This window comes from Apiospora phragmitis, assembly GCF_038363925.1.
Source record: "Apiospora phragmitis strain CBS 135458 chromosome Unknown utg000006l:1.0-5683423.0:1.0-5690449.0, whole genome shotgun sequence".
Classification (NCBI taxonomy): domain Eukaryota; kingdom Fungi; phylum Ascomycota; class Sordariomycetes; order Amphisphaeriales; family Apiosporaceae; genus Apiospora; species Apiospora phragmitis.
The window spans coordinates 3,958,837-3,986,757 of NW_027117404.1; the positions used below are offsets into that span (position 1 = coordinate 3,958,837).

A 27,921-nucleotide genomic window follows, 5' to 3' on the forward strand; every position below is an offset into this window, starting at 1 on the left:
TAAATATCGAAATAATACTTTAAATAATAATTAAAGCTTTAAATAATACGGCTAGCCTTAACGGCTTAATACCTACTTTACTCGTGTTTAAAATATACCCTCGCATCGACGGGAACTTATCACTATTACTAAAGATTTAATCACGAGGAGAAACTATACGGAAAATAATAAAAGTGTTTTAAAAAATACGTATAAATATCGATATCTACCGAGCTCTAAATACCCGGAATAGACTAATTATTTTTTTACCTTAATAATTAATTTAAATATTAATCTTAACCTATTAATAAAGTAAACAACCTTAACGAAACTATTATAAATACCTTTAAAATCTATACACCTTAATTATCTCTTATTCCTACGAGCTATTACCCATTGTATCGATAAAAGCGACTTCTATCGCACGTTTAGATACTCTCTCGTATTACTAACATAAACCTTAGTACGTCTTACTAGGTTTCTTTTAGAACCTAGATAGCGTTTATTACACTTAACTAATAACTTTATAATTTATTATCTTATAGAGTTCTAGCTTTAAGCTAAGGGCCTATTATTTAACCCTTCGATTTACGCGGCGTAATATATTAATCATTATTTTATCTTTATTATTATAATAGTAGAGTTGTTTAAAATTAAATTCCGTTACTTTTTTATTATACTTATAAACGTAATTAAAAACTATTCTCGTTATATAAACCGTAGGAGCGGTTTCGTACTCTTTAAAGCGCTTTTTATTAAAATTTTAAAAGCATATATCGCTTATTTTATAGTACTCCTTAACTTAGGTAATAATTTTATACTAAGTGGTAGCATCTTAAATAGCGGTCTTTATAAATTTCTCCACATCTTTATAAGTAATATAAAAGAGGAGCTCTTATTTTCGAATTTCGTCGTTTATATTATATTTTTAATATAGTTGTTTCATTTTTTTAAAAACTTAATAATACTAATATTATTAAATTATAACGAAGAGAAGTAGTTTAAATTAAGTATTAGCGGCTTTATCCGGTTATTTATAAGTTTAAATAATTAAGTTATCCTTTTAAAGGAACTATTATTTATGTTCGCGGGCAAGTTACCTAGCTTATCCTTTTATTAATTAGCTATTTCCGCGTCGTTAAAAGTTATAATAACAGCTAGATTAGCGTTAATCTAGCTCGATAATAATAGTATCAAGTAGGTAGTTAATAATAAAAAGGGGGGAATAAACGTAAGTAAATCTATAATTAAAATGTCGATTATTTAATTATTTCTCGTTAAATTCTACTTTATTAATAAAGAAACTATTATTCCGTTCTTTTTTTAATAACTTACTTTAAATTTTTTATCCTTATAAGATTATATAACTTTACGGATTTAATTTCCTTTTTAAAGATTAAGAGATTCTATTTTTAATAAATATAAAGTTTTAATTATAATCTAGTTTATTTTATTTTATTTAAACTATTTAATAATTAATGTCTAAGAGTCGGCTATTAAAATTATAATTAAGCTTTAATAAATAAGCTTTATTAAACTTTTAAATAAAGAATCTCGTTTTTATACCGTAATATTTAAAATATTAAACTATTAAGTAATATACTTCCTACGTATATTAAGTATATTTACGTCTTTTAATATATTAACGTGTTTTATTTTACCGTTTAAATCGTAACCTTTTTTATTCTCGATTTCGTTACGTAGTATAATATTTTAATTAAATTATTAAGGGTTTTCTTATATTTTATTAACTTAGTTTTCCGGTATTCTTTCTCTCTTTTTTACTTATTTTTTTCTTTCTTAAATATCTTTTTCTTTATAAAAAAGATTTAACGATAAAAGTCAGCCTATTCGAGGAAACTATAAAAATATATAATTCATATTACTATAAACTACGGTCGGTACTCGTAAAGTTAGCCTTTTATTAAACTACTCACACGCGGCCTTTTTTTTAAAAAAGAAAATATCGTAAAAGTAATAAAACGAACGTTTAAATATATATTAAAAAGTATATATTTATTATTAATCTATCGTATATCGAAACGTATCGCGAAATTAATATTATACCCCTCTATATTATATAACTAATTGTTCGTGCCTCAGGCCGCGATTTCCTGGCCCTACTATAGTATAAAGGTATGCCCTTAAAGAAAAGGCATAGTATTACGATCGGCGGGTTAGTCCCCCGCGGGGTAGCACTTAAGGCGTAGAATTAAATAGAAATAACCGTCTAGTTATTTTTAGAGCTTTTATTTTATAGCGTAGTAATTAATTTAAACACACTATAATAGTGAAATTCGATACTTATAATATAAATTAAATCTAATTAAAAAAGTACTTTATAATTATATAATTAATTTAAATATTTAAAAAATATTTCTTAATATTAATATTATAAAAAATATAATTAATTTCTTTTTAAAATCGTGCGGCGGCGACCGCGTTAATAAGTATTAAGAAAAGGCTTTTTATAAAGATATAAATATTATTTCCGGCTAATTCGTATTAATTATAAATATTAAGATTAAATATAATATTTTAAATAAAAATATATAAATTTTTAATAAAACCGGCTTTATAATAATTATAATTAAGTTAATACTCGTTATAATACGCGCCGATCGTTATAAAAAAGCGAAATCGGTTTTACTTAATAATCGAAAATAATTAACGGCTATTAAATATATTCCGCCCTTTTTAATTATTTAAAACTAATATTACTTTATTAACTAATTTCGTAAATATAGTTTATTAAGTAATTAAATAATTAAACCGACTTTTAACGGCTAAACTAATAACGAAACGAGCTTAAATTTCATTTAATATTTTAATAAATATATTAAAACGCGTATAAAAAGCATTTGTTATTTTTTAATTTTAAACGGCCACGAAAGCTATATTTCGGCCGAATTTATAAAATATTATAAAAATAACGGTATTACTACGTTTAATATATTTCTTTATTTTTTTAATTCTTTTAACCTTTAAATATAATACTTTACTTTCTATTAAAATATACTTTTTAAAGGAAATTAAGTTATATAATAAAGTTAAAATTCTTTATTATTTTTTAAGGCCGCGTATTTTATTATTCTTATAGAGAATAATATTAAATTTAACGTATTTAATTTAATACTTTATTACTTAGATAAGATAATTAATAAATTAAATATATGTTTTTAAACGTTTATATTTCGCTCGTCGCGTTTAAAAATAATTAACATTAATATATACTTTATAAAAAATTAAAAAAGCCCTTATTATATAGAAATCTTAAAAGTTATAAAACGAGAAAATAAAAGGGAAATATTTAACGATTAACATATACGAAACAATGGGTTTATTAAAGCGGAGGGCTATTAATAGAAGGCGCTATAATATCTACGGCGAAATAAGTTATAATACGTAAACATATAAAAAAGATATAAATTAAGTAATAAAATAAATAAAAAGTAATTTTAATTAATTTAAAACGTTAAGATTAAATTAAATTATATAAAAGTAATATAATATAAAAAAGTGGCCGACTTAATAATATAATTAATTTAATAATAAACTATACTAATATTTTTAATATTTAAATTATATAATAATTAATAAAACTAAAACTAATATATTAATATTTAAACTTATTTAATTTTATTATATTTATTTAATTTAATATAAAGCTTTACATCTAGCTTATTTAATATTTATATAAGGTATTAACAAGGTGGGGGTGACAGCGAGGGGGGGTTAAATCTAAGCCGATTTTAGATTTGGTAAGCTTGCGTTAGCTACTTAATTAATGCCCACCTAGGCCCTAGTGTTTACTTACCTAGTGTAGGCGGCAATAAGGAGCTCCGTCGGCCATTGTGGTTCCGACAGAGATTCCGGAGATTGCACACCTTCCAACAACAACACCCAATTATGGACGTTGCAGCAACGTACTTGGTTCAGCCAAGATCGAGACAAGTGTTACTTCTTCAGGTTGACTTGTGTTTTTCGGAACAGCTTTGCAGGAGCACAAGCCTTTGCAACAGGGTTATTGTGATGCAGTCAGTATGGCAACTGTCCAATAGTCATATGGAAAGTGATTGACAAACCTTACTTCAAGATTGTATGATTTTACTAAGCAAGCTTTGGCAGCAAGAGCATGCTGGAGTCTCCAATAGAGCCAAATGGTGAGTGAGTATAAAGAAGGGAGAGAAAATGATAGACAGCACGGCAGACAGTCTTAACCCAAAACACGTAGGCTGCTAACACTATCCCACAAGACCGAACGTTGTTGAATTGGTAACGTAAACCACCAAACAATAAAGAGGCAAAGGTGGCATGGACGAAACCAACAAGTCTGCTGGGGTGGGAGTTGAGCCCACGACTGGTCAGTGGTAATGAAGAGACGCATTTCCTAACACTGAGCCATCTTATTTAACAACTGATATAATAGTATGTACAGGCAGTATGCCCCCTAAGCATGGTCTGATAGGTAAGGTAAGCAATGGCTCCCTATTATTCATACCTGCTAAGAGTGGTCACATTCTAGACACCCTCTTGTGACTCTCTGTCATCTTTAATAATTCACTAATGTATTGTGCTATAGGGACTCTGGTGCTTGCTTACCTTAGGCCTACATTGAATGCAACGAAGCAGTTAATCCTTGACAATCTCCATGTATTCAATGCATCTTATCGCAACTGTCAATGCTCCTGGGTATGGGTGTACAAATAATTACTACCTTCCACCTTCTCATTCAATTTCTCCATCATCAACACAACCGCCAAAAAGAACTCACATCACCGCCTCTCTTTCTTGGTCTAACAAAGACCCATCAACACTACCTTCGACACATCCAGTCATCATTGTCTCTATTGGGCCAAAAGAATGCCTACCTACGGGATCCAGCTTCTTGACGTCCTGCCTCATGCAGGCTTCGTCATTAGTAACCGCAAGCCATTCACCAAGCGCCCACAGCGCGACAAGTTGGTGAAAACCCAGTTCCGCCACGCCAATGTTATCGGCGGCGCCTACAACAAGCGAAACGAGTCCCGTCGCGCCCTCGACGTTGCACTCGAGGCCGTGTTCGTGACCGCCGCCAAGGAGGATGTGCGTGCTGCCCTGAACGAGGACGGATACCTGGACTTCGTCAACGAAGTCAAGAAGCATGTTGAGTGGGCCCAGCAGCTCAGCAGCTCGGTCTTTTTGGACTTCTTCACCGCCCTGCTCCGCGCCCGGGTCGGATGGAACGTTGCGCCCCGCGAGCCCCGCGACCCTGACAAGCAGTCGGCCACCGCCAAGGCCGCCCAGGCTCTGCTGGACCTTGAGCCTGGCCTCTAGGAGAAGGCACAGGTCGATCTCGAGTTCTACCAGATGGCCAGAGGATTTGACGAGAGCGAAGATGAGGACAACAAGGATGACAATGATGATGGCACCGCTGCCGCTGCCGCTGGTGGTAGCGATGAAGTCGACATGCCCGTCAAAGATGAGAACGCTCGAGAGGGAGAGGATATGGAGCAGCAAGTCGACACCGGTGTCAACAAGCTGGAGATCGACGATTAGTTGAAGAACGAATGGCAGGGCTTGGAACCAAGCTAGAGGAGGATCATTGCGGCCTACCATGTCCACCGGCAGGAAGACTTCCCGATTCACATGCCCCCTCGCTACCTGCACCCACCCCCAAAACCGAAAGAGAAATCAGTTGATCATATTAAGACAATGCGGAGGACATCTGGAGTTCCCCAGCAGTTGGCCGGCGAGCTAGATTAATACATCCCCACTGAAATTTCTCTTCTGCATATGTTCATCTCTTGGAATTTGTCTTCTTGTGATTGCGTCAACTAGTGCTTTTCTAGGCTCCAGTGTAGGCAGTATTAGCCGTGCTGAGCCCTGTCGGGCATTTTGGCTCCGACGGAGATTCGGAGGCGATTCGCAGAAATCCTCATAACTATCATATTCACAAAACTGTTTTCACTTGTTTCAATGCTTTGCACACGTACATATTAGCACTGTACACACTGTGATAGCGGACCTGGCAGCCGTACGACCTGACAGATTCCAAGTCCAGAATGCCTGGCATCGTCACAAAAAGGTCTGGGTCATTTGCGAATTTCGGGTTTGCTCCTGCTGTCAGGATTACTTGAATGGTAACAGGCCCATCAGAAGAATCCTTTACATTAGAAATCCAGTTATATAGATGTGATAACACCGTGAGAGACAGGTGGCTAACTACTTAATCCAGGGTACCTATTCTGGTGAACCTCTATTGTTTCTTTCAGTCCTCGACCTTGTACTCACTGCTTTCCCCCTGAACAACCATATCTGAGGTTGTATTTACCACTACTCTAGCGGCTATAAAAGTGCCTTAACTTCCTTCTTCTAGCACAATTCATTCCTCCTCAATACAACACCAAAGCTTGACTTGCACCATCAAGTCCTATCTATCAGAGTTTGCAGAACCGACGCCTACGTTCGATGGCAAGCCCAAGAGAAAGACAAGAATCTGGAGACATCCCTTGGCTCAAGGATGTTTTGCCTCGCGCAGGCCTCGTGATCGAGAAGCAAAAGCCCTTCCTTGCCCGCAACGTGCGCGACACGATTTGTCTTCAACAAGCTCCAATAAACCACAGGAGCCTCGATCCCGCTTTCAAGTCAATGTTCACCGCAGCCGCCAAACCAGAGCTGCGTGCCAAGCTGAAAGAGCCCGTCAAGACTGCCACTGACGACGAGAACAACAATAACAACGGCAACGATGACGACGACGAGAGCGGTTACCTCGACTAATATGTGGACGCTGTCAAGGCTCAAGTCCAATGGGCCGAGACACTGACGAGTTTCGTCTTCCTCGACTTTTTCACCGCGCTCGCGTTCAGTGGAACGAGACTCCAGTTAGCCTCCGATACGGAGAAGCACTGCAGCACCGCGAAGGCCGTCCAGTCGGTTGTTTGCGGGTGCGTTGAAGAATCCGGGTCTTCTGCCGCCGCCGTCACGGGTGCCGCCGTTATTGTTGTTGTAGGTGTCGGTCTGAATGTCGTTGCCCGTGAGTCGAGACGTCAGATCCTTCAGGCCACAGGTCCGGGAATAGGCGCCGCGACCGACACCGAAGACGTCGGCGACCGCGGTCTGCATCGAGGTGTCGACGACGCGGCCGTGCGCATGTGTAGGTTGTTCTCGACCGAGTGGCCCACGAGCACCGTCTCGCCGTCCATGTACTGCAGGAGCAGCGCGCGCGTGTCCCGCCAGTGGGACAGGCACTGCTGAACCCGGAGCCCGACCTCTAGAAGAGCGCCGAGCTTGACATGCGGTTCCTGGAGCTGGCAGGCGGACTGAGCGAGCCCGAGGATGAGGATTAAAGACACTGCGCTTGGGACCACTATACAAGGCGTACTCCCGTGCGACATACGGAAAACCGCCAAGCACTCTACTGTTGCAGTATCCCACCACGGGGAGGACATCACCAAATATGGAAGGGGAAGGAACCAGTTGACTATAAGATGGAACCCCCCCTGTATAGTTCTCTAGCAGATGCCTTCGGAAATTCATCAAGACATCACAACTGAATTACTCTCCTGTACCGATCATATTGCAACGTGATAATGCTTCGATATACTCTTAGCTGAATATGTCAATGCTTTTAGTCTATCTGGTAATAGACATTTGTGAAACCATAGTAAAATCCTCCCACTGTCCATATGTCACAGCCGCAGCCGATGCCCCGCAACCAGCCCCGCGAACGCAACGACGCGGTACAGCAGCCCAATGCAGAACACGACCAACACGTTGAGCCAGAGCCGGTCGAGGCGGAAGCCCGTCGCATGGGCGGCGAGGTCGACCTGGTACAGGTACGCGAACGGGCTGACCATCTGGCCGAAGTAGAGCTCGGCGAACCAGGAGCCCGGGCTCGCGCGCCAGAGCCACTCGACGCCCCAGTCGCGCGCCTGCGCGAGGCTGGGCGCGGCGCCGCTCAGGATACCGACGACCAGGCTCAGGATGGTGGCGAACAGGGGCGCGTCCTCGCGCCGCGCCGCCATGGACACGCACGCGGCCAGGCCGTAGATGGCCCAGAAGTAGACCAGGTTGGCCACGAAGGCGATGCCCCACGACAGGCCCCCGGGCACGGCCAGCAGGATCAGGAACGTGGTCAGGTGCAGGCAGGCCAGGGCCATGCGCGGGATCACGGCCGCGACCTTGGCGAGGAAGTAGGCGGTGCGCGAGTGGCCCGCCTCGGCCTCGCGGCGGTACAGGAGCGTCTCTTCGGAGAAGACGCGCACGGCGGGCGAGGCGCCCGAGAGGCCGATGGCGATGGCGGTCAGCAGGGCGAACTCGGGGACGGATTTGAAGTCGGCCGCCACGGAGAGGACATTGTAGGGCTCTTTGTAGAAACCTGCAATAGCACACTTCCTGTTAGTAACTGGATGATCTAAAAGCACACCGCACGCGCAAATGACACTTCGGTGGTTCTCACCTTTAAACATAATCCCTTTCTTCCCGTTCTCCGCCAACCCGATCAAGAAGCCCGCGACCGAGGACAATCCCATCTCGAAGAAGAAGGCGGGCTTGGCGCGATACTGCTGGAGCATGGCGCGGCGGAAGCAGAGCCACAACTGCTTCAGGCGAGGGGCACCGCGCTTCTTGAGGGCCTGCTGGATGGCCGTGTTATCCGAAGTCGCGAGGGAGAGGACGGAGCCGTGCTTGTCGCGCGGATGCTTGCCCGAGGCGCTGTCCTTGTTGCCCGAGGCGCTGGCCCAATGCGCGATGAGGCTCTCCTTGGAGATGTCGCCGCTCTTCTTGTAGACGCGGCCGTTGCCCGTGATGATGTCCGTGACGACGTCGCCCGCATTGCCGTGCTCGGGGAAATGGAAGCCCAGGTTTTCGAAGTAGGGCTGGACCCCTTTCTCCGGTCCCTCGTACAGGAGCTGACCGTTGCCCAACAGGATCAGACTGTCCAGCATTTCGAAGATCTCCATGCGCGGCTGGTGGATGATCACGATGATCGAAAGGCCCAGACGTGCGATGGCCTGGAGCGTCCGCATCATGGACACGGCGGACGTAGCGTCGAGCCCGCTCGTCGGCTCGTCGAGGAAGATGGACATGGGCGCCGCCGCCAGCTCCATGCCGATGCTGACGCGCTTGCGCTGCCCCCCAGAAATCACCGGCTTGCCCACGCTGCCGACGAGGGAGTCGCGCACGTGCGCGAGCTCGAGGCACTCGATGACGGAGTGGACGTGGCTCTCGATCTCGGTGGCCGTCCAGGTGCGCGGCAGCCGGATCTGGGCCGAGTGCAGGATGTTCTCGTAGACGGTTAGCTCGGGTAGGACGATGTCGTCCTGCGGTACGTAGCCGATGAGCTTCTTGTAGCGCTTGATCCTGCCCGGGCTGTTGTTCACCATGACGGCGCCGCCCGTGTTCGTGATCTTGCCCATGAGGAGGCGCACGAACGTCGACTTGCCCGCGCCCGACCCGCCCATGACGGCCGAGAGCGTGCCGCGCTCGATGGAGCCCGTGACGCCCTGCAAGATGGGTTTCGGCGCCGACCGCGGATGGTATTGCAGGCCTGAGTAGGCGAAAGACAGACCAAGGCGGGACGCGTCAGTAGCTTTTCTCATAGACTCAACGAAGCCCCGCAGCTGGGCCGGTAGTTCCTCTTGCATCTCTTCAATGGGTCTCCCCTGTAGTTCCGCCATATGTATAACATCCTGGAAGCCGCTCCACGTACCGTCTCGAGGGTGATATGTGGCATCCATGGGTAGAGACTCCTGGTCGCGCTCCTTGGAAAGCGCTCGGTAACGTGTCATGGCCCTTTTAATACCGTCGCCTAATGTCCTTGATCTTTTCATGATACCTACACCAGAGCTGTTTGCCCACTTGCGGCTCCGGGCGCGGAGAGTGAGAAGAATAACGCCCACGATAAGCAGACCATCGATGATTACGGGTATCCCAATTGGGATAAGGAAGACTTCAAAACTCGATCCCTCCGGACACCGGCTCCCACCACTGCACGGGGTGGGCGCAGAGGCGCCTGGCTGGCAATAGGTTCGCTCTGGACACTTTGTCATCTCCTTCCCGCCTTTGGGACAGTAGTAGCCCGCGGGACAAACGACGGGCTCGAAGGGCCCCATCGCGACCGTGATGCCATCGAGCGCACAAGGGTCTCCCGCTAACCTAGACTGCTGACAGAGGGTAATGGCGGGGCAGAACTGCGGCAGCGAATTCACCGTGCTGTTTCTGCACAGGAAGCCCTCGCTGCACCCATCCTTCTGCCATGACTCCACCGTCTGTATCTGCATGGGCATGGCACCTTCCCGCCAGCAAGGAGCTGCGTCGACCATGGGCTTTTTGTTCCTTTGCTGCTCGGCGGCCCGGTAGAAGGCGGTTGAGAACGTGGTCTGGTTCTGGCCCGTGCAAGCTTTGTCGTATACGCTCATGGCGTCGTCGACCGGGAAGAAGGACTTGTTGTCTCGATCCCATCTTAGGGGTTTCGCTGTGTCCGGCCCGTTAGATGCGTCGTCGACTCTGCCCCCCGCTTCCGCCCCATCGTGCAGAGGCGCAAACCACTTCCCCGTCGTTACGTTGTAGACTCCCTGTGTTTGGTTTCCGATGCATTGCCAAGCTACTCCCTTTGGACGTGTTGGGTCCGTACGCCTCAGGGCACACAGGCACGCCTCTGTGTCGAGGAAAACGGGCCCTCTTGGTGGAAACTGAGGGAAGTAGGGATCCTGTGGGAGTTCTCCTGCGTTCGCCAAGTTTAGCACCGACATGACTAGAACCGAGTAGTTGGAATATAGATCGAGAGGAATCCGGGTCCTTTCAAGACGTGCCACTCCTTGCCGACTCCGACGGGTAGACCTTCGTCGACCGATGGCAAGATATAAATTGTAGTATTAGTGTCGGAACCCATGGCGGAAACTGCTGACGGGATAATATTGCCGGCCATGGTTTTAACAGAGCGCCAGCTCTGGCGGTGACCATGATCCCCAGTTTATAAACGATGGCTACATGTAGGCAGCTAACCTAAGAGAGGTTGCTATTTGGGACCCAAGCTGCAAATCCGTCCATCTTTCCCGTTTCATCTAGTGTAGTCGAAAACATGTCAGACTTTAGTGTCATGATATGGGCTCGGACTGCTCCGCCTTGCACGCCGCACACGTAGGCACTTCAGCTCCGTAGAAAACAAGACTTGGATGGGAAAAGATTGGACGGGACGGCGAGCGGAAGTTGAGATTACTATGGGGATGGGTCCCACCAGTCATCTTGTGCTCCGTTAGGATTTGCTAAAAATACAAATTTGATGATTACCTAGTTGATTTAGTGACTCGCTAGTCGAAGAATTGGCCTGACAGCTCCAAACTGTCGGGAAGTCTGTGATTAGCAGTCTATGAAATGACCTGTATGCGTTCACGATTGACTGTGGGTGTAAGTAAGCGCGGTCTATTGCCGGGTTCATACGTACCTCTTTGTGCAACCTCAATGCGGTCTTTTCTTATTTCAGTCAGCAGGGAAACCAGCATTTCGCTTCATATTGAAATTGGACATGCGAAACTTGCATGCTGAAGGAGGCACGATTACGTCGTTTGCGCTGGGGTGTCCACTTGCTGAGCCTCTGCTTACTACGGCAGATACGCTAAGCTTAGATGAAGATCAGTTTCCAGCATCTCCATAATAGGCAGCAACTTAGCATATTTCTCTCTGCTTCACTTTTTCCCGTCGAGCAGAACATGCCATTCTTAATCCAGCGTTGGATTTGTGCGTTAATCAGTCACAAAGTCCGGTTCGTTTGGTCAGTTATTGTGGCTCAGACCGTGAAATTAGACATCATGTCCCATTAAGCATCCATACATTACTGATTATTGGCTTCTTACATAGCGATATCCGCCGACATACACCCCTCAGCACCATCTTATCGCAACTCAGATAATCAAAGCTGACGTGAGCGGGAGGTTCCTGCTGCTGCTGCCAACATAGACCTTGTACTCGCCCGTCTGGAGTTTCCACTTCTGCGCCTCGACATCCCAGATACTCAAGTCGCGTCTCGTGAGCTCGAACTTCACGCTCACCGTCTCACCCTTCTTGATCAGTGGCTTCTCGAACCCACGCAGTTGTCGGATCGGGTTGCCCTCGCCGGGGATACCTATGTACAGCTGTGCGACCTCCTTGCCATCCATGCTACCGGTGTTGGACACCTTGGCGCTGGCTGTAGCAACCACGTCCCATAAGTCTGTCTGGCCGCCCTCGGCAATGACGCCTACTGGGTAGGCTTGGGACGGGGCATCGGTCTTGGCGACGGCCAGGTCGGCATACTCAAAAGTTGTATAGCTCAAACCATATCCAAATTCGTAGCGCGGAGTAATGTTGCGAGCATCGAAATGACGGTAGTCAATGAAAACACCCTCTTCAAAATCGGCTTGCGGGAACGTCTTGAACTGTTCAGGTGGTGTGGACTGGGCTGGGTTAAGTAGTGTGCCGTAGTCAGTCTCATCGCGTGCAACCGTGTACGGAAGGCGACCGGATGGGTTGGTTTTGCCATACAGAAGCGAAACCAACGCCTTGCCGCTGTCCTGCCCGGGAAGATGAGCGTAGATTATGGCTGTCACGTTCGGATGGTCGACAAATGTATCGACCATGCGAATGCCAGCATTATGGAAAACCACAATGGTGTTGGCGCATTGGTCCGCAACGTTCACGATGAGCTTGTTGGTGAACTCGTCTTGGAGATTAGGTCGGTCGTAGCCTTCTGAGGCCCAGGCGTTTCCAACCACTATGCAGGCGTCCGAGGTAGGGTTGACGCCAGGGTTCTCCGACTTAAAGTTCCAAAACAGTGCCGTGCCGTCCTCGTATGCCTGAGCAACCAATGCATCGTGAGGTGATATGATTAGGTTTTGCGCCGTCGCTCCTGAGCCACCACCCGAAACGATAGTCCCGTTGGCGGCAATGGCCGAGTACGCCAGACTAACGTTACCAAAGAAGCCGATGTCTAGTTCAGTGATGTTTGCAGATTCGGCACCCATCGCCCATGGAGAAAAGGTCTGCCCAGCTGCCGCGGCATCCGGGTTGTTGCGATTGGGCGACTTGGCAGAGTACCCATATAGCGAGATGAGCTTCATCTTTGACGAATCCAGAGGGAGCGCTCCATTCGTATTCTTAACCAAGACATGGCCTTCGGCTGCCCCATCGAAGAGCGTGGGCCTTGCGCTGGAGTTCCGAGCGTCGACAACTTGATGAGGCTTGAGGAGGTCTTTGGGCATTCCGACGCCAGGTTCAGGGAATTCAAGCTTATCTTGTCCCATCTGGTACCAAGACGCAATAATCCTGACACACGTTAGCTTCTGTTGCATATTTCAGTAAGTGGTCATCCTCTTACCTGGTAACCATGTTGTCAAGCTGAGCTTCAGGGACGGAGCCGTTATTCACAGCTTGAGTAAGGTTGCCGGCCCAGAAGTCACTGCCGCTCGGCATCGCTACATCGAGTCCACCAAGAGCCGAGGACACTCCAGAATGCTGAGCCCCCCAATCAGACACAACCCAGCCCTGAGTCATGGTGGTTAGAATAAACTTAGTCAGACATCCAGGGAGGGTGCACTTCTTACCTGGAAGCCAAGCTCTCCCTTCAGGAGTCCATTTTGAGCCTTACTGTTTTGGCAAGCATACGAATTGTTGAGCCGGGTTTCAGCGCACATAATGTTCCCTGTGCCGGCTCTGACGGCGTCGGCAAAAGGCCTTCACTTCGTGTTAGGATGCAACATCAAGCTAAGGAATCTGACTTACCAGAGATACAGCTCGTGTATTGTCTTATCATCGACGTTCGAGCTGACGGATTCTACATGCTCTCCAGATCGAGTTGGGAGGCGATGTGTTTCTTGTTCTTGAGCAATGAAGTGCTTGGTTCTGTCAGCTAGAGCTTTGAACAAAACAGCTTAATATGGCTTACTTTGGTACTTGTGATAACCCCCATCTTCTGGACACCAGTCACAGTCTCGTAGACCAGACTGCCATCAAGGTACGGATCGGCGAGAAGCCTACAGGATATCATCAGTTAGCATGGTTGACGCCCTTGATATCTTGGTAGGCCGAACTCACTTTCCCAGTTTCTGCCACCACGAGCGGTACGCCCATCGGACCGATGCAGGGCCCGAGTAGGACGTTCACTCCTTTAGTCCTCGCCTCACCTCCCATAAACTGTGCTCTCTGGTGCGTGAGCTCTTTGTTCCAACTGAACGTCCGAGTTAGCTACGTATTACCAAACGAGGACCTCATACAGCAGAAAGGCTTACCTTGCACCAGCGTGCATGCCGGAAGGCCACGAGTAGACGTAGTCGGTTGCTCTAACGCCATTACCGGCGTCTGCCAGAGATAATCCTGAATTGCCTGTCAGCAGCAGCTCCACCTCTCCGTGTCTGGACGAACTAACCTGGGAAACCAAGCCGTGGTACACTCGAAATGAAACCCGAGCATCCGTTGTCGACCGTAGCGCCACCAGTCAGATTCACCTGAGGATAATTGTAAGTATAGGCCTAGCACCTATCGGGGAGAAGGGTTGATACCTTTTCTTCAAGAGTCATCTGAGCAACCAGTTCTTTGGCTCGTAGTACAGCATCTGCCCAAGCTCCATCCGGGGTCATTTGTGCTGCGGAGTGGTGATTAGTCTCACTCTATTATGGTGCGATGCTAAGGAAGACCTACGAGTTGGATACACCGGCTCAGACTGTCCATAGAAGAAGGCATCTTCGGCGATGGGGTTCTCCTGGGCAGCGGCGATTGCTGACAGGCAGGCTAAGCCAGGAACGAGGGAATACAACATGTTTGCAAGTACTGGGGAGCCCCGTGTGCTCTGTCGTTTTCGAGTTGACCAGTAAGGGACCTCAAATAATTCTTACACCTCGGACGGGGAGAACCAAGTATTTATCAACCTGCCACGAACCCACCCTGCCATCCCATTCCTCCTTGTCATGACGAAGAGTGCTTGTATGGCACAGGGATTTGGTTGATGTGTCTGGCGAACACTATGGCGGAGGAGGTCAGAAGCGGCCTAGCGTGTCGGGTCACTACCGATAAAGGCTACGGCAACTAGGCGATGGAGCAACATGACGGGCGGCCGCTAGGAGATGATTCGATGGATGAACCGTTGGTGGGCAATACTGTCGAGAGAAGGGCGGTAAAGGGGACCGGGAATAGACAGCTTAATCGGGCCGGGCGCGAAGAGTCGACCACGAGACTGCTAAATTCTCCATCATGTCGGGGTAAAGCAGGAATGTAAGTCTTGGGGTGGAGAGAAAGTCGGGTGGAAAGCTGGTGGTCTGCGGGGCTCTATCATTTTCCCCATGGTGTAAATCCTTGCTAGCACCGGACGTTGAAGTAAGGACCGAGGGACCAAAAAAATCTGGGGCGGAAGAACATACGATGCAGGACGGAAGACGTGAGAGTTGGGTGATGGTCGGATGCTCAATCGTAGAACGAATGCGAAAATTGCGAAGGAGGACGTATGAATTTCGTCCCTTCCTAAAGTGGTACTGACCGTCGTCTTGGACACATGCGATGAACTGCTAAAAGCATCAAAAGAACTCCGAACTTTATTATTACCAGATTGCACGCACTGACAGGGAGGTCGAGATTGGACGGCAAATACCGGTGACACAGCACTGGGACAGAACTTGGGGGAAAGTTGGGGAAAGTTGGGGCACCACATTTGGGCTTGTGGGGAAATCAATCAGTCATGCAAGGAATCATGCACCTCGGCAAATACGGGATCGCGAAATGCAACACTCATCCATCAGTGTCCTACGTACCTCACTTGATTCATTACAGACATTAGGGATTATGCTTTCCATCTCAATCAAGCACGAGGTAGGCCATCACAGTCAGTTAGTACGTAAAGTAGGTAATGCAACAGATGCCAGCAATGTTCCAAGCACTACGGGATGGCTAGCCTCACGTTCAAGTCCTTATCGATTACGATCACGTCATGCCGGAGAACCACTACCCCATAAAGCATCGTGAATACAAAACACAAGTCATAACATACAAGACACACACGGTGAGATACATACGTCACGACAACTACTACACAAGTACAGGCATCACAATTATGAGGGATCACAACTGCGAAGCACCACAATTCATACAAGGGGGCACAAGCTGCATTCTACGAGGAAGCACACTACAAGCTACAATCTAGAAGCTACGAGATTCCGTAGCGATGACGAGGTAGTTTACACAAACTAGTTTAAGCGTCGTTGCGGACGGCTCGCAGTTTGATCGTCTTGGGGTCGTGGACGGACAACAGTTTACAGCCTTGGACGTGGGCTACCAATAGTTTATGGCCTTGGAGCTTGGGCTGCTCGCAGTTTAATCGTCTTGGAGTCGTGGAAGGCGCTCCCAGTTTTAAACGTCTTGGTCGTGGATGGCTTGCAGTTTAAACGTCTTGAGAGCTTGGGACGACAGGCAATCTAGACCTGTGGAGTTTGGCCCGGGAAGAGAGTGAAAGAGTGGTGGAAGGGGAGAGTGAGGAAGGTAGAGGTACGGGAAAGGTAGAAAGAAGTAGGAATGTTGTAGAATTGGGAAAATGAAATCTGGGGAAAGGTCCCTCTATTTAAATGTTTTCAGAAAGCTGCTGCCTTAGATGCAATCAGTCGAGAGAGGATTGATTTCGAATTGGGAACAATAGAATTGCCTTATTGATAAGCACATTGCGAATTGGGCCGCAGGTGATTTCAAAATTAATCAGTCACTTTGGCCCAGGCAGTTTTGCACGCGTATGATTGAATGTGCTACAGGAATCACACCTCCCCACAGTGTAATAACGAACAAGACCACGAGTCCTTCACCACACTGTTTTCTTTTTCAAATTCAGATACAGCCCACGTAGAAACACAACCATTGCAAGTAAGAGAGGAGGGTGAAGAATGACCAACACCATAGAATTTGTACAGTAATTGCACCCTATGATGCCAGCTTACTCTATGACACTTTGTTTTACTTTCTCCTGTTTAGCCAAAGCCATTAAGGCAACAGTAGTAGCTGGCTGACTGGGTGTTGATTTGGAAAATTTCGCCCGCATCATACTTTCATCTTCTCGGAAGTTTGGCCAAAAGGGAGGTGATGTTGGTCAGTTGACCCAAGATTAGGCAGCTAGCTAGCTGTATCGTCCTGAGAACTATCCTGGTTACGGGCCATTGCAAAGTGTTGAGATTAAGGTGAAATTCGATTGCTGCCATATGAATTCCCAAAGAGTTGTCAAGCTGGCTTTCTCGTCCCTAGGGCGTCGTATTGGCCGGGTGAATAGCAGTATCAACAACCGACCATTGAACATTTGGTGACGGCCATTACATGGTTTGATAAATCTATGGCAGAGATACTGTTTCATTCCCGAAGTGCGAGGTGCCCAGTCATTTCACTGTAAGAAAATGTGAAAGATTTGACCCAATACACTTCAATAAGTATGCTTCGTCCGAACTCTGGGTCCAGCCAAGGTATGATGTGCCAGCACACTTGGGAACTTGTATACATGGACTTTATTCACACCATAATAATCCCCATTCTTTGGTCTAAGCAGTTGCAAGTAATGCCACTTGTACCAGGTAAGCTAAAGCACCCCCTTACGGGCCACCCCCTCACGGGCCACTTTACAGAGCTACCGTTACCCCTGTAATTAAAGCCATTTCTACGGCTAGAATTAATATAAATACACTATCTTTTATTGTTTTTAATAATAATATAGTCCTCCGCCTCTGTATTATTATTTTTTATAGGTTTTATAGCGTTACGAGGCCCTCTTAGCATTTCGATATCGCTAGCTTCGTCTTTATATATAACTCTACTCTTTAACCTCCGCTTGGCTCAGCGTATATTAGTTATATAAATAAATCGTTATCTCGGTGCGATTTTTATTTTTTAACATATTTTCGTAATTTTATTATTGAGTTTAGTTTAAAAATAATCGATTTAAGTTTTAAAATACGCGATTTTATTAACGCTTTAATTTAAAGCCTTATTAATCTTTTTAATAAAAAATCGTTAAAAAAGTAATTTAAAAGTAAAGTTTGTTATAATTAATTTTTAACTATTATTTTATAATACTTAATTATTAAAAAGTGTATTAATAAGTATTAAAACTAATTTAATAAAAAAATCGAGTATTAATTTTTTTTAACTACTTTTAGTAACTTTAAACGTACTCGAGTAACCCTTATATTTTTTAAAATAACGTATTTTAATAATAACGGCTTTAAATAATCCTACGAAGAAATTTTAATCGTTTTTTAAACGTTTTTAATTATAAAAAGAATTAATATATTAATCTTTATTTAACGGTATATTCTTAATATATTTACTTTTATAAACTTTAATTTAAAAACTACATTCGAGTATTCTTTTAAAATAATCCTTAACCTTTTTTTAATAAACTAAAAGCTCTTATATTTAAAACTTATATTATATAATTATAATATAATTTATAAAAAATTAAGTATACTTTATTTATAAAATAAAGTTATAAAAAATTATTATTCTTATATAATTTATAATTATTATAAATTAAAACGATTTATTTATTATTATAACGAAACTATTAAATAAGCTTTCGTATATATATATAAATAGGTTTTAAGTTTAATCGAGGTTATATTATTATATTTTATTATTTATATTTATTTCTTATACTAGTTACGAGGGGTATTATATACCCTTCTTATTAAAATAAAAAAGGGGTTCGTACGCGTAAGTACGTAGCACTTTTTTTAAAGTAATATAAAAAAATTTAATTCTTGCTATTCTAATACTAGAAATTTTTTATTTTAATAATAGACTTGGCTAGCTCTTCTTATTAAGACGAGTCTTCTCGCCGTAAGGGTTTCGTACGAATGAGTTACGCTAATCTAGTATTCGGTACTTGCCTAAGCCGTAGAAGTAATATTGTACCTTTTTAATATTATTTTTATTAAGTGACAGGTTCTTTTAACTAGTTATTTTAGTTATTTAATAATAATAACGAGAATTAAGAAAAATTATCGTGTGTTAACGCGTATTCCTTCTCGCTATAAATTAAAAGGAACGGTTTAGAAGTAATAACAGTAGCAGGTACGCGCCTTCGTACACCGAATTGCGTTACACCTTATTAAGGACTAGCAAGAGCAGTCCGATAAGCAAATATTTCGTCGTACATAAATAACTCGTATAGTCTAGATCCCTCTCTCTTTCTCGAAGTATTATGCGAAAACAAAACGTATACACATATACGAATTTATAAGTATAGTCGTAAAAAAAAGTAGGCATTCGTATAATACTTAATTAATAAGTCTCTAATCTTTTTAATATACTTATCGCGGGTATTATCGATAAGAATTAGTATTAAATAATTCTATTAACTAATTCGTAGAAGAATCAATCCGCGATATTCGCGTTTTATACTAATATATATTATATTTTATTTTCCGTTTTAAATTTTTAATATTTATTAATTTTATATAATAAAATAAAAAAGTTCGCCTTTATAATTTATTAAGCCGCGATATCGAAATTCGTATACTTATAAATAATAATATACGCCGTCTATTCGTTTATATTATTCGTTACGTAGGTTATTTTTATATAATTCTTATTTAATTACGCAGTAATATTAATAACACTTATGAACTCGATACGCCTAGTTCTATATTCCGCTTTATAAGTATTATTATTTCGAAAAATATTAGGATAACGCTTACGCCTCGTACGTTTAAGCTTCGTATAATAAGGATTATTCGTATTATAGCTTATAATTCGTGAACCTCGATCTCGATAATAACTAAAATAGAGGTAGTATTTAAACTAGGGTAATAATCGTATAATAATAAATTAATAATAAATATAATAAATAATTCTCGTATATATACGGTAATATTTTTATATAATTAATACTTAATAAATAAAATATATTAACAGCGATTATAAAAAAGGATTAATAAAGGAAATTTCTTTCTTTTTCGATATTTTTTTATTCTTTTTTTACTCGCCGTATAAGTCTAGCCTTTTAATATACGCTTTTATATATACGGTAAAGTTATTTATTAAAACTATCTACTCGAGGGCTTTATTTAAAGATACCTTAGTAAAGGCGTCTGCCGGGTTGTCTTTACTATCGATATAGTAGATCTCTAAAATCTCCTTTCTTTAATATAATTATTAAAAAGATATAATATTAATTATAAGCCTCTTTTCGTTTATTATACCTAGCTTAATTAAATAATTATTAAAAAACTTCGAGTTTATATAAAAAGTTATTAATATATCTTAAAACCTTAAAGTTTATATAATTCTTTTAAACGTAATGCTTAGTACGATACCGTTATTTATACCGGAAATCGTGCCGTATAATTCGCTAATTAATACGCTTATAACGAACGCTATTAAAGGTTTAAATAAAAACCTAATAAAATATACCGAAGGGTTTATATTTAATAATACGAGAGCGTATTTAAATATATAATAAAAGTCCGTTTTTATTAATATAATATATAATAATTATAAAAATAAAAATATAACGGGGGTACGTTTAATTTAAAAATATTTATAATAAAATTATTAAAATTATTATTTTATTAATAAATTAAATTAATATTTAAATTAATTATTAAAATAAAAAATATTTATATAAAATATATAAAAAACGTTCGTTATTTATATATTTAATTCTTTTTTTATTAATTCTTTAGATCTCGTAGATTTCGCGAGATCTATTTAAGCCGGATCTTGGGATCTCGTCGCGATCCTAAGATCTGTCACGTGACCTCTGTTTTTAACCTTCCTCGTCCAGGTGCCTATTCGTTTTATAGCCCGTCGAGGAGGTGTCGTATCGGGTGGTAATCGGTCGTAGAGCGTAAGTGAGTTTATATTAATATAATTAACGGTCCGGTCGGTATTAATAATATCGTAGCTTAGTCGGGGTATAATATTTCCGCGCCGGTAATTTTTATAAGTTTAAACCGTATAATTAAGCTAGGTTATAATATTATCCTTTTTTTTTAATTATTTTTTTTAAAGCGTTAAATCTTTATAAGTACCTTTACTTTTCCGTTTTATTAAATTTTTTAATAAGTTTTTTTCTTTTTATTTTTATTATAATATTTATTTATTATAATATTTAATCGTATTAAAAAGCGTTATATATTAAAATAATTAAAAATTAAAAAATCTCGTATTTACGATCTTTTTATATAAACTATTTTTAAAAGTCCCGTAAAAATACCGGACGGTTATTTTTATTATATTCGTCGCGGTTTCTTTTACCGTACTTTTCCGAACGATTTATTACGTTATAATAAATATATCGTTAATTATTAATCTAGTTACGATATAAGGTTTTCCGTAAAGGTCCTAACGGATATTATTCTTTAATACTCTAAGCTAGAGGCGGAGATCGAGGAGATTAAAAAGTATCGTCGAGAGATAGACGCGAAAGTATAGCGTCTTCGCAAATAGAAAAAGTTATAGTTCGAGAAGATAATACGGGCGGTTCGTCGTAATATTTCGAGTATAGAAGAGTTAAAGCGTATCGAGCGAGAAGAGGCCGAGGAGGAGGCCCGTCGCAAAGTAGCGGCCGAGCCGTCGCCTACGGTTATTCCTATATTACTATCGGGCTTCTCTTTCGATTAGGACGAGGTGTACCTTAACGTCCCGCTAAAGCCGTTACTATTAGCCGAGTTTAAGGTCGTTCTTTAAACTTTTAAAGTTTTTTAATAACGTTTTTTAAGTGTTTTTTAAATTTTTAAGTATTATTTTTTAATAAGTATTTTTTTATTAAACGAGGTATTAAAGCTTTCGCCTTTTCTTTCGTTTATTAATAACTTTCTTAATTTTATATTCGTATTAATTTATTTCGATTTTTAGTTATATATCGATCTTTATATTTTTAAAGGCTAGTTCAAATAATAAGATATAAAATATATGGTATATCCGTATTATTTTAAGTAATAATAATTAATAATTAGTTTTTAAAATAATTTTTACGATTTTAAATAATCCGATCTTTTTAAAGTTTAATTTATTACTAAGTCGTTTAGTTTTAATATTATATTATAAAAGGTAAACTTTTTCCCCTTTTTAAAGGTTAATCCTTTTAATTTTATTTTATTAATATATTTCTTTATTCGTTTTTAAAGAAAAATAAAGTCTCGTTATAAAGTAGTTTAAAGTTTTTTTAATTTTTCGATTTATATAATCGCGATTAATATTAACTCTTTTTTTAAGAGTTATTTAATAATTTCTAAATCGTACCCGTAGTTCGCTTAGAATAATAAAATACGCGTAGTTTCGTTATCGGCGCTATTATATATAAATTATATTATAAGTAATAGTATTACTTAATTATTTTAAAATTTAATTTATGCTCTTAATTTATTTATCCGTTTAAGGGTAATAAGTTATAAATAGCTTATATTTAATACCGAGTTATACTATAAATAACTTTTAAAACTTGGCCGTAAATAGCTTATCTCGATTATAAATAATCGTTTTTAATAACCCGTATTAATTAATAATAATACGGAAAAAGGTATAGGTTAAATCGTTAATATCGCTAAACTCTTTATACGGTAAGAAATAAGTATATTTCGTAAATTTATTTATAATTATTAAGATATTATCGTAATTAATTTTAATTAATAATTCTTTTAATAAAGGTAGTTTAATTATAAAATCGAGCGCGATTATTTTTTATACCTTATTTAATAATATTATTAATTATAATTCTTTATATAGTCGATATTTTGTAAGCTTAGCTTTATTATATAAATCGTATTTATTAATAACCTTAATTACGGTTAATTTAAAGTTTTCGTAATCGAATTACTTAATAATTCGTTTCTAGGTTTTAAACACTCTTTAATATCCGTATACGGGGTGTTTATAGAAATCTTTAATAAAATCTTTTTAATACTGCTTAGGGATATAGATCTTATTTCGGTAAAAAACGAGGCCATTACGGTCCTCGAGGTAATCCTTAATATAATTAGCGAAATCGAAGGTCCGATTTAATTATTTAAACTTAGTAACCTAATTATTATAGTATTAAACGAGGCTCGTAACGTTTAATTATCGTAATAGTACGAGGTTACCGTCTTAGTCTTATTTAAAAATAGTTCTAGTTTTTAATAAAACTTCCTCTTAATAGTCCGGTCGCCTACTTAACGTATCGGCGCGACCGTTTTTATTACCCTTTCGGTAAATAATAACGAAATTAAACTTAAAAAAAAACTCGGACTATTATACTTATTATTTATTAAATTCTTTTATAATAATAAACGTCGTAAAATTTTTATAATCGGTATAAACTTTTATTAATTTCAATATTCCGTTAAAATAATATCTCTATTTTTTAAATATTTTAATAATAATTATTAATTCTTTATTATAGATTTAGTAATTAAGTCCTGGTTTATTTAATTTTTTAAAAAAAATATAATAAGGTGCGACTTTCCGTTATCGTCCCGTTAACTTAGTTATCCTCCGATCGCATAGTCCGATACGTCGGTCTCGACTTCGAAAAGTTTAGCTAAATCTGTTACGCGAAGTATTAGTTCGTTAAGGATTCGCTTTTTTATTACTTAAAAGGCGGTTTCTTCCGCTTTTATCTACTTAAATAATTCGTCCTTCTTCGTTAAGTTCGTAAAAAATATCGCTAACTTATTAAACCCGGGGATAAAAATCCGGTAATAATTAACTAATCTTAAAAAGGATTTAACTTTTATAACGCTTATAAATATAAACTACTCTTTTATTATTACGATTTTTAATTACTTTATTCGGATTTTTCCGGAAAAATATTATATATTTTATAAACGTAACCGTTTATTAATAAAATTCGCTCTTTTTTAAGTTTATTAATAAGTTAATATTTTATAGCTTTTAAAATATTAACCTTATATACTCTTTATATTATTTATCGTTTTCGGAATAAATAAAAATATCGTCGAGGTATATAATAACGAACTTATTAAGGTATTCTTATAAAATATAATTAATTATTAATTAAAAATTAATTAATATATTAATTAAATTAAATAATATAGCTTAATATTCGAAGTATTTATATTTTATTTAGAACGTAATCTTTTATTCCTCTCCTTTTTTAATACGAATTAAGTTATATATATTAAAGAGGTCAAGTACTATAAAAATTTTAACGTATAATAACTTATCCCGTAAATCGCTAATTAAAGGTAAGAAGTACCGGTTTTTAATAATAATTTCGTTAAGCTTTTAATAATCGATACATATACGCCACTTAGGTTTCCCGTCTTTGCTCTTCTTTAGAACGAAAAGGATAAGGAAGCCCGCCGGTAATATGAATAGTCGTATAACTCTTTTTTCGAAGTTTTTTATAATATACTCTTTCGGGGCTTACTCGTACTCCTAATTAAGTTTATATATAAATATAAATAAAGGTTCTTCTTTATTTTTAAAGGGTATCTTATAATCTTACCGTATATAAAGCGGTAAGCCTATTTCTAGTTTCTTATTAAAAAAAGTTTCGAATTACCGATATTTTTTTAATATAATTATTATAATATTCGGCTTAAGTTTTTTAATAATAATATATACTTTAAATACTTTAAGTTTATTAAAAAATCGCTTTTTAAATCGTTACCCGTCGATTAAACCTCTTTTTAATATATTTTATTAAAGTTAGCCTATTTTTTAATTAATTTTAAAATTATTTACCCGTAACCAGGGTATCTTTAAAATTATATCGTATCTTGCGACGTCCGTAATATCACACGAGATTCGTTTATAGCGTCCTCCAATATCGACCGGAAGGTTCGCGACTTCTTTCCGTACTTCTTTATCTTCGTAGGTTATAAATCTTTTATCGACGGTCTTAAATCGGTATAGGGCGTTTTTCTCCTGCTATTCCAGTTTTAGGCCGTTAACGATTCGTAATAAAATATAGTTTCTTTACGTTCCGCTATCGAGTAACGCTTTAATATAAACTTTTTTTATACTTATTATTAAAATAATATACTTATAAATTTCTTATTTATTCGTTATTTAATATAAAGACTTTTCTTAGTCCGCTTAGTATTATCCCTTTATATTCGGCGGCGTTTATTTTTTAACCGATATTTTTTTAAGTAAGTAATAAATTCCTACGACCGATTATTTTATTATCGTTATCGTTCCCTCTTTTTTTTATAGGGAGCTTCTTAATACGCCGGCGGGGGTATTTTTATATCCCTCCTCGTGTGTAATATTATCCCTAATACTTAAAATTCGGGTTTTTCGAATAGTTCGGAAGTTTATTAAGTTCGTTAAAGTTTATAAATATTTTATAAATCCTTAATTATAATAAAGAAGTTTTTTTATTAAATATATATTTATACGTTTTAAAAGTATTAAGCGTTTTTTTTTTAAACGTTTATAAGTTTGCGATTTTTTTTAAACGTGTTCGAAATATTAATTTTCGAAATACTTTTTTTAATCCCGTCTTTTTAAGTAATATTTTTATAATTACTTTAAATTTTTTTATATTAAAAAATACGCGCGTCGTTTATTAAGGATTAATATTTTAACTTTCTCGATTATATAATCGGGGTAAGAGTTCGTAATAACTCGTTTATTAATTTATTAAAAAAACTATTTATTTTTAAATTTCTTCGTAAAATGTTTTATATAAACGTCGTATATATATAAAATTTATAAAAGCGTAAAATATACTTCGCTCGTAAAAGAAATTCGGGGGTTATCGCTTATTACGTAATTACCGCGGACTTTTTAAATAAATCCTGCCGTAATAAGTATTTAGTGTAAGTATTTTAAATTTAAATAAAAAACGCTTAAGATAATTAATTATCCGTCGTTCTTAAAATTTTTAAACCCGGTAATCTCGTTTATAAGTTCTCTTATTATAGCGACGCTTCGCTTAAAGCTCCTCTTCGTCCTTAAAGCTTTAAAAAACTATCCGGTTCTTTCTTTATTTATTAAATAAAAAGTGTATCTATCGTTATAGCAAGCTATTTAAAATAAACTACCGTGTTTAATAGTAGCGCTACTTTTTTTAATAACTAATATAAGGGTGTCCTCGCTCGTTATAACGTTAACGTGTCGTCCGTTTAAAACTTTCCGAAAATCCCTTTTCGGGGCTCGATATTTTTAAAAATAATATCCCTTTTTTTAACAGTTATAATAAATAATATTTTACTTTCTATTATTTTTATTATATTTAATAACGTCGAAATCTATCGGTCTATTATAATAGCTATACGCGATAATATTTCTAAGCTATATATTATAATAATAACGTGGTCGTCCTATATTAGCCTAGATTTAATTAATTTATTATTACTATTAGCCTTGTTTTTCGCGGCGTTATTCGTATATACGAGTATCGATCTTAATCGTGAACTTTATATACGAAAAGGAATTATCGGGGGTATTAAGCCGGCTAAGTTCATTCTTAACGTCCTCCTTTAATCCTCGGTAATATATTATAATTTTAATAGCTTCGATATAATCTAGTCGAGCTATAATACGTCGGAATTCGGCGGTATAGGAGGCGGCTAATCCTTTCTATTTAAAAGTCTTAAGCTCTTTTTCTACTTATCGTTTTTTATTAGGGTCTTAAAAAAATAACTTAAGGGCGTCCTCGAAGCTATCGTAACTTCCGAAGATACGTTATACCTCTGTGCGGCATAGTTCGATTTACTAATCGTTTTTTACGAGTTCGTCGAGGTAGGGTTCGAATTAAGCGAATACTTTACCTTTAAAAAACGAAGCGGCGTAAATAACTCGTTAAATAAGGTTTTTAAATATTCTTTTATAAAACCGTTAATAAGTTTTAATTTAAATAAGGAATTTTTAAAAGTTCCCGCTCGCTCCGTTAAACGGCGTAAATAAACTAATCTTTATTTCTTTTTTTAAAGCGACAAGGGTTTAAATAATATTAGCGGCGGTACAAAAAAAACGTACTTCTTCGCGTAACTTATTAATATCGGGTATCTATCCTAAGTTTTTTTTTATTAAAAAGGTATTACGTTCCTTTTTAAACTTAGCGTAATAGTATTAATAATTAGCGCTTTCTTATTTAAATTCCTTAATTCGCTTAATTAACGCCTAACGGATAAGGCCGTCGTCGCTATCGTCGCTATCTACCTCTATAACAGGATCTCGTTAAGGGGTATTATTAGGTCTAGGTGTAGACATGGTTCCTATAGGTACTATTATTTAAAGGTCTAGGTAATAACTCGTAAAAATAAGAGTAATTAAAATATAACGAACGTTATTAAAAGTTTAAATAAAAACCTAATAAAACGTATCGAAGGGTTTATATTTAATAATACGAGAGCGTATTTAAACGTATAATAAAAGTCCGTTTTTATTAATATAATATATAATAATTATAAAAACGAAAATATAACGGGGGTACGTTTAATTTAAAAATATTTATAATAAAATTATTAAAATTATTATTTTATTAATAAATTAAATTAATATTTAAATTAATTATTAAAATAAAAAATATTTATATAAAATATATAAAAAACGTTCGTTATTTATATATCTAATCCCTCCTTTATTAATTCCTTAAATCTCGTAGATCTCGCGAGATCTACTTAAGCCGGATCTTAAGATCTCGCCGCGATCTTAAGATCCGTCACGTGACCTCCGTCCTTAGCCTTCCTCGTCCGGGTGCCTATTCGTCTCATAGCCCGTCGGGGAGTTGTCGTGTCGGGTGGTAATCGGTCGTAAAGCGTAAGTAAGTTCATATTAATATAACTGGCGGTCCGGTCGGTACTAGTAGTATCGTAGCCTAGTCGGGGCATAGTATTTCCGCGCCGGTAGCTTCTATAGGTCTAGGCCGCATAATTAAGCTAGGTCGTAATAACGCTTTATATAACCCTTTTATATTTCGTTAAGCTTTAATAAATAATATTACTTTAAATCTTAAACTAATTTTTCGTATAATTTATCTCCTAGCTTAATAAGATTAAGTATTTAAATTAA

General features: G+C 38.9%; 6 protein-coding genes across 6 annotated transcripts; 3 read left to right on the plus strand and 3 right to left on the minus strand.

Annotated features, from left to right (window-relative positions):
* Positions 1 to 4,842: 4,842 nt before the first annotated feature.
* Positions 4,843 to 5,295, plus strand: PG994_006468 (uncharacterized protein; the record flags this gene model as incomplete). The annotated part of the gene is made up of 1 exon (XM_066857877.1): positions 4,843 to 5,295. The coding sequence occupies one exon, from the start codon at positions 4,843 to 4,845 to the stop codon at positions 5,293 to 5,295; it is 453 nt and encodes a 150-aa protein (XP_066717146.1).
* Positions 5,296 to 5,328: 33 nt separating this feature from the next.
* Positions 5,329 to 5,517, plus strand: PG994_006469 (uncharacterized protein; the record flags this gene model as incomplete). Its single annotated transcript, XM_066857878.1, has 1 exon — positions 5,329 to 5,517. The coding sequence occupies one exon, from the start codon at positions 5,329 to 5,331 to the stop codon at positions 5,515 to 5,517; it is 189 nt and encodes a 62-aa protein (XP_066717147.1).
* A 912-nt stretch (positions 5,518 to 6,429) lies between these two features.
* PG994_006470 (uncharacterized protein) lies at positions 6,430 to 6,738 on the plus strand (the record flags this gene model as incomplete). The annotated part of the gene is made up of 1 exon (XM_066857879.1): positions 6,430 to 6,738. The coding sequence occupies one exon, from the start codon at positions 6,430 to 6,432 to the stop codon at positions 6,736 to 6,738; it is 309 nt and encodes a 102-aa protein (XP_066717148.1).
* A 105-nt stretch (positions 6,739 to 6,843) lies between these two features.
* On the minus strand, positions 6,844 to 7,083 carry PG994_006471 (uncharacterized protein; the record flags this gene model as incomplete). Its single annotated transcript, XM_066857880.1, has 1 exon — positions 6,844 to 7,083. One exon carries the CDS (start codon positions 7,081 to 7,083, stop codon positions 6,844 to 6,846), a length of 240 nt encoding a protein of 79 aa, XP_066717149.1.
* A 566-nt stretch (positions 7,084 to 7,649) lies between these two features.
* On the minus strand, positions 7,650 to 10,712 carry PG994_006472 (ABC transporter G family member 24; the record flags this gene model as incomplete). Its single annotated transcript, XM_066857881.1, has 2 exons — positions 7,650 to 8,338; positions 8,420 to 10,712. The coding sequence occupies 2 exons, from the start codon at positions 10,710 to 10,712 to the stop codon at positions 7,650 to 7,652; spliced, it is 2,982 nt and encodes a 993-aa protein (XP_066717150.1).
* A 1,149-nt stretch (positions 10,713 to 11,861) lies between these two features.
* On the minus strand, positions 11,862 to 14,749 carry PG994_006473 (beta-glucosidase precursor; the record flags this gene model as incomplete). The annotated part of the gene is made up of 11 exons (XM_066857882.1): positions 11,862 to 13,260; positions 13,313 to 13,479; positions 13,539 to 13,668; positions 13,717 to 13,829; positions 13,880 to 13,967; positions 14,029 to 14,039; positions 14,098 to 14,161; positions 14,223 to 14,307; positions 14,360 to 14,438; positions 14,493 to 14,575; positions 14,632 to 14,749. The coding sequence occupies 11 exons, from the start codon at positions 14,747 to 14,749 to the stop codon at positions 11,862 to 11,864; spliced, it is 2,337 nt and encodes a 778-aa protein (XP_066717151.1).
* Positions 14,750 to 27,921: the final 13,172 nt, after the last annotated feature.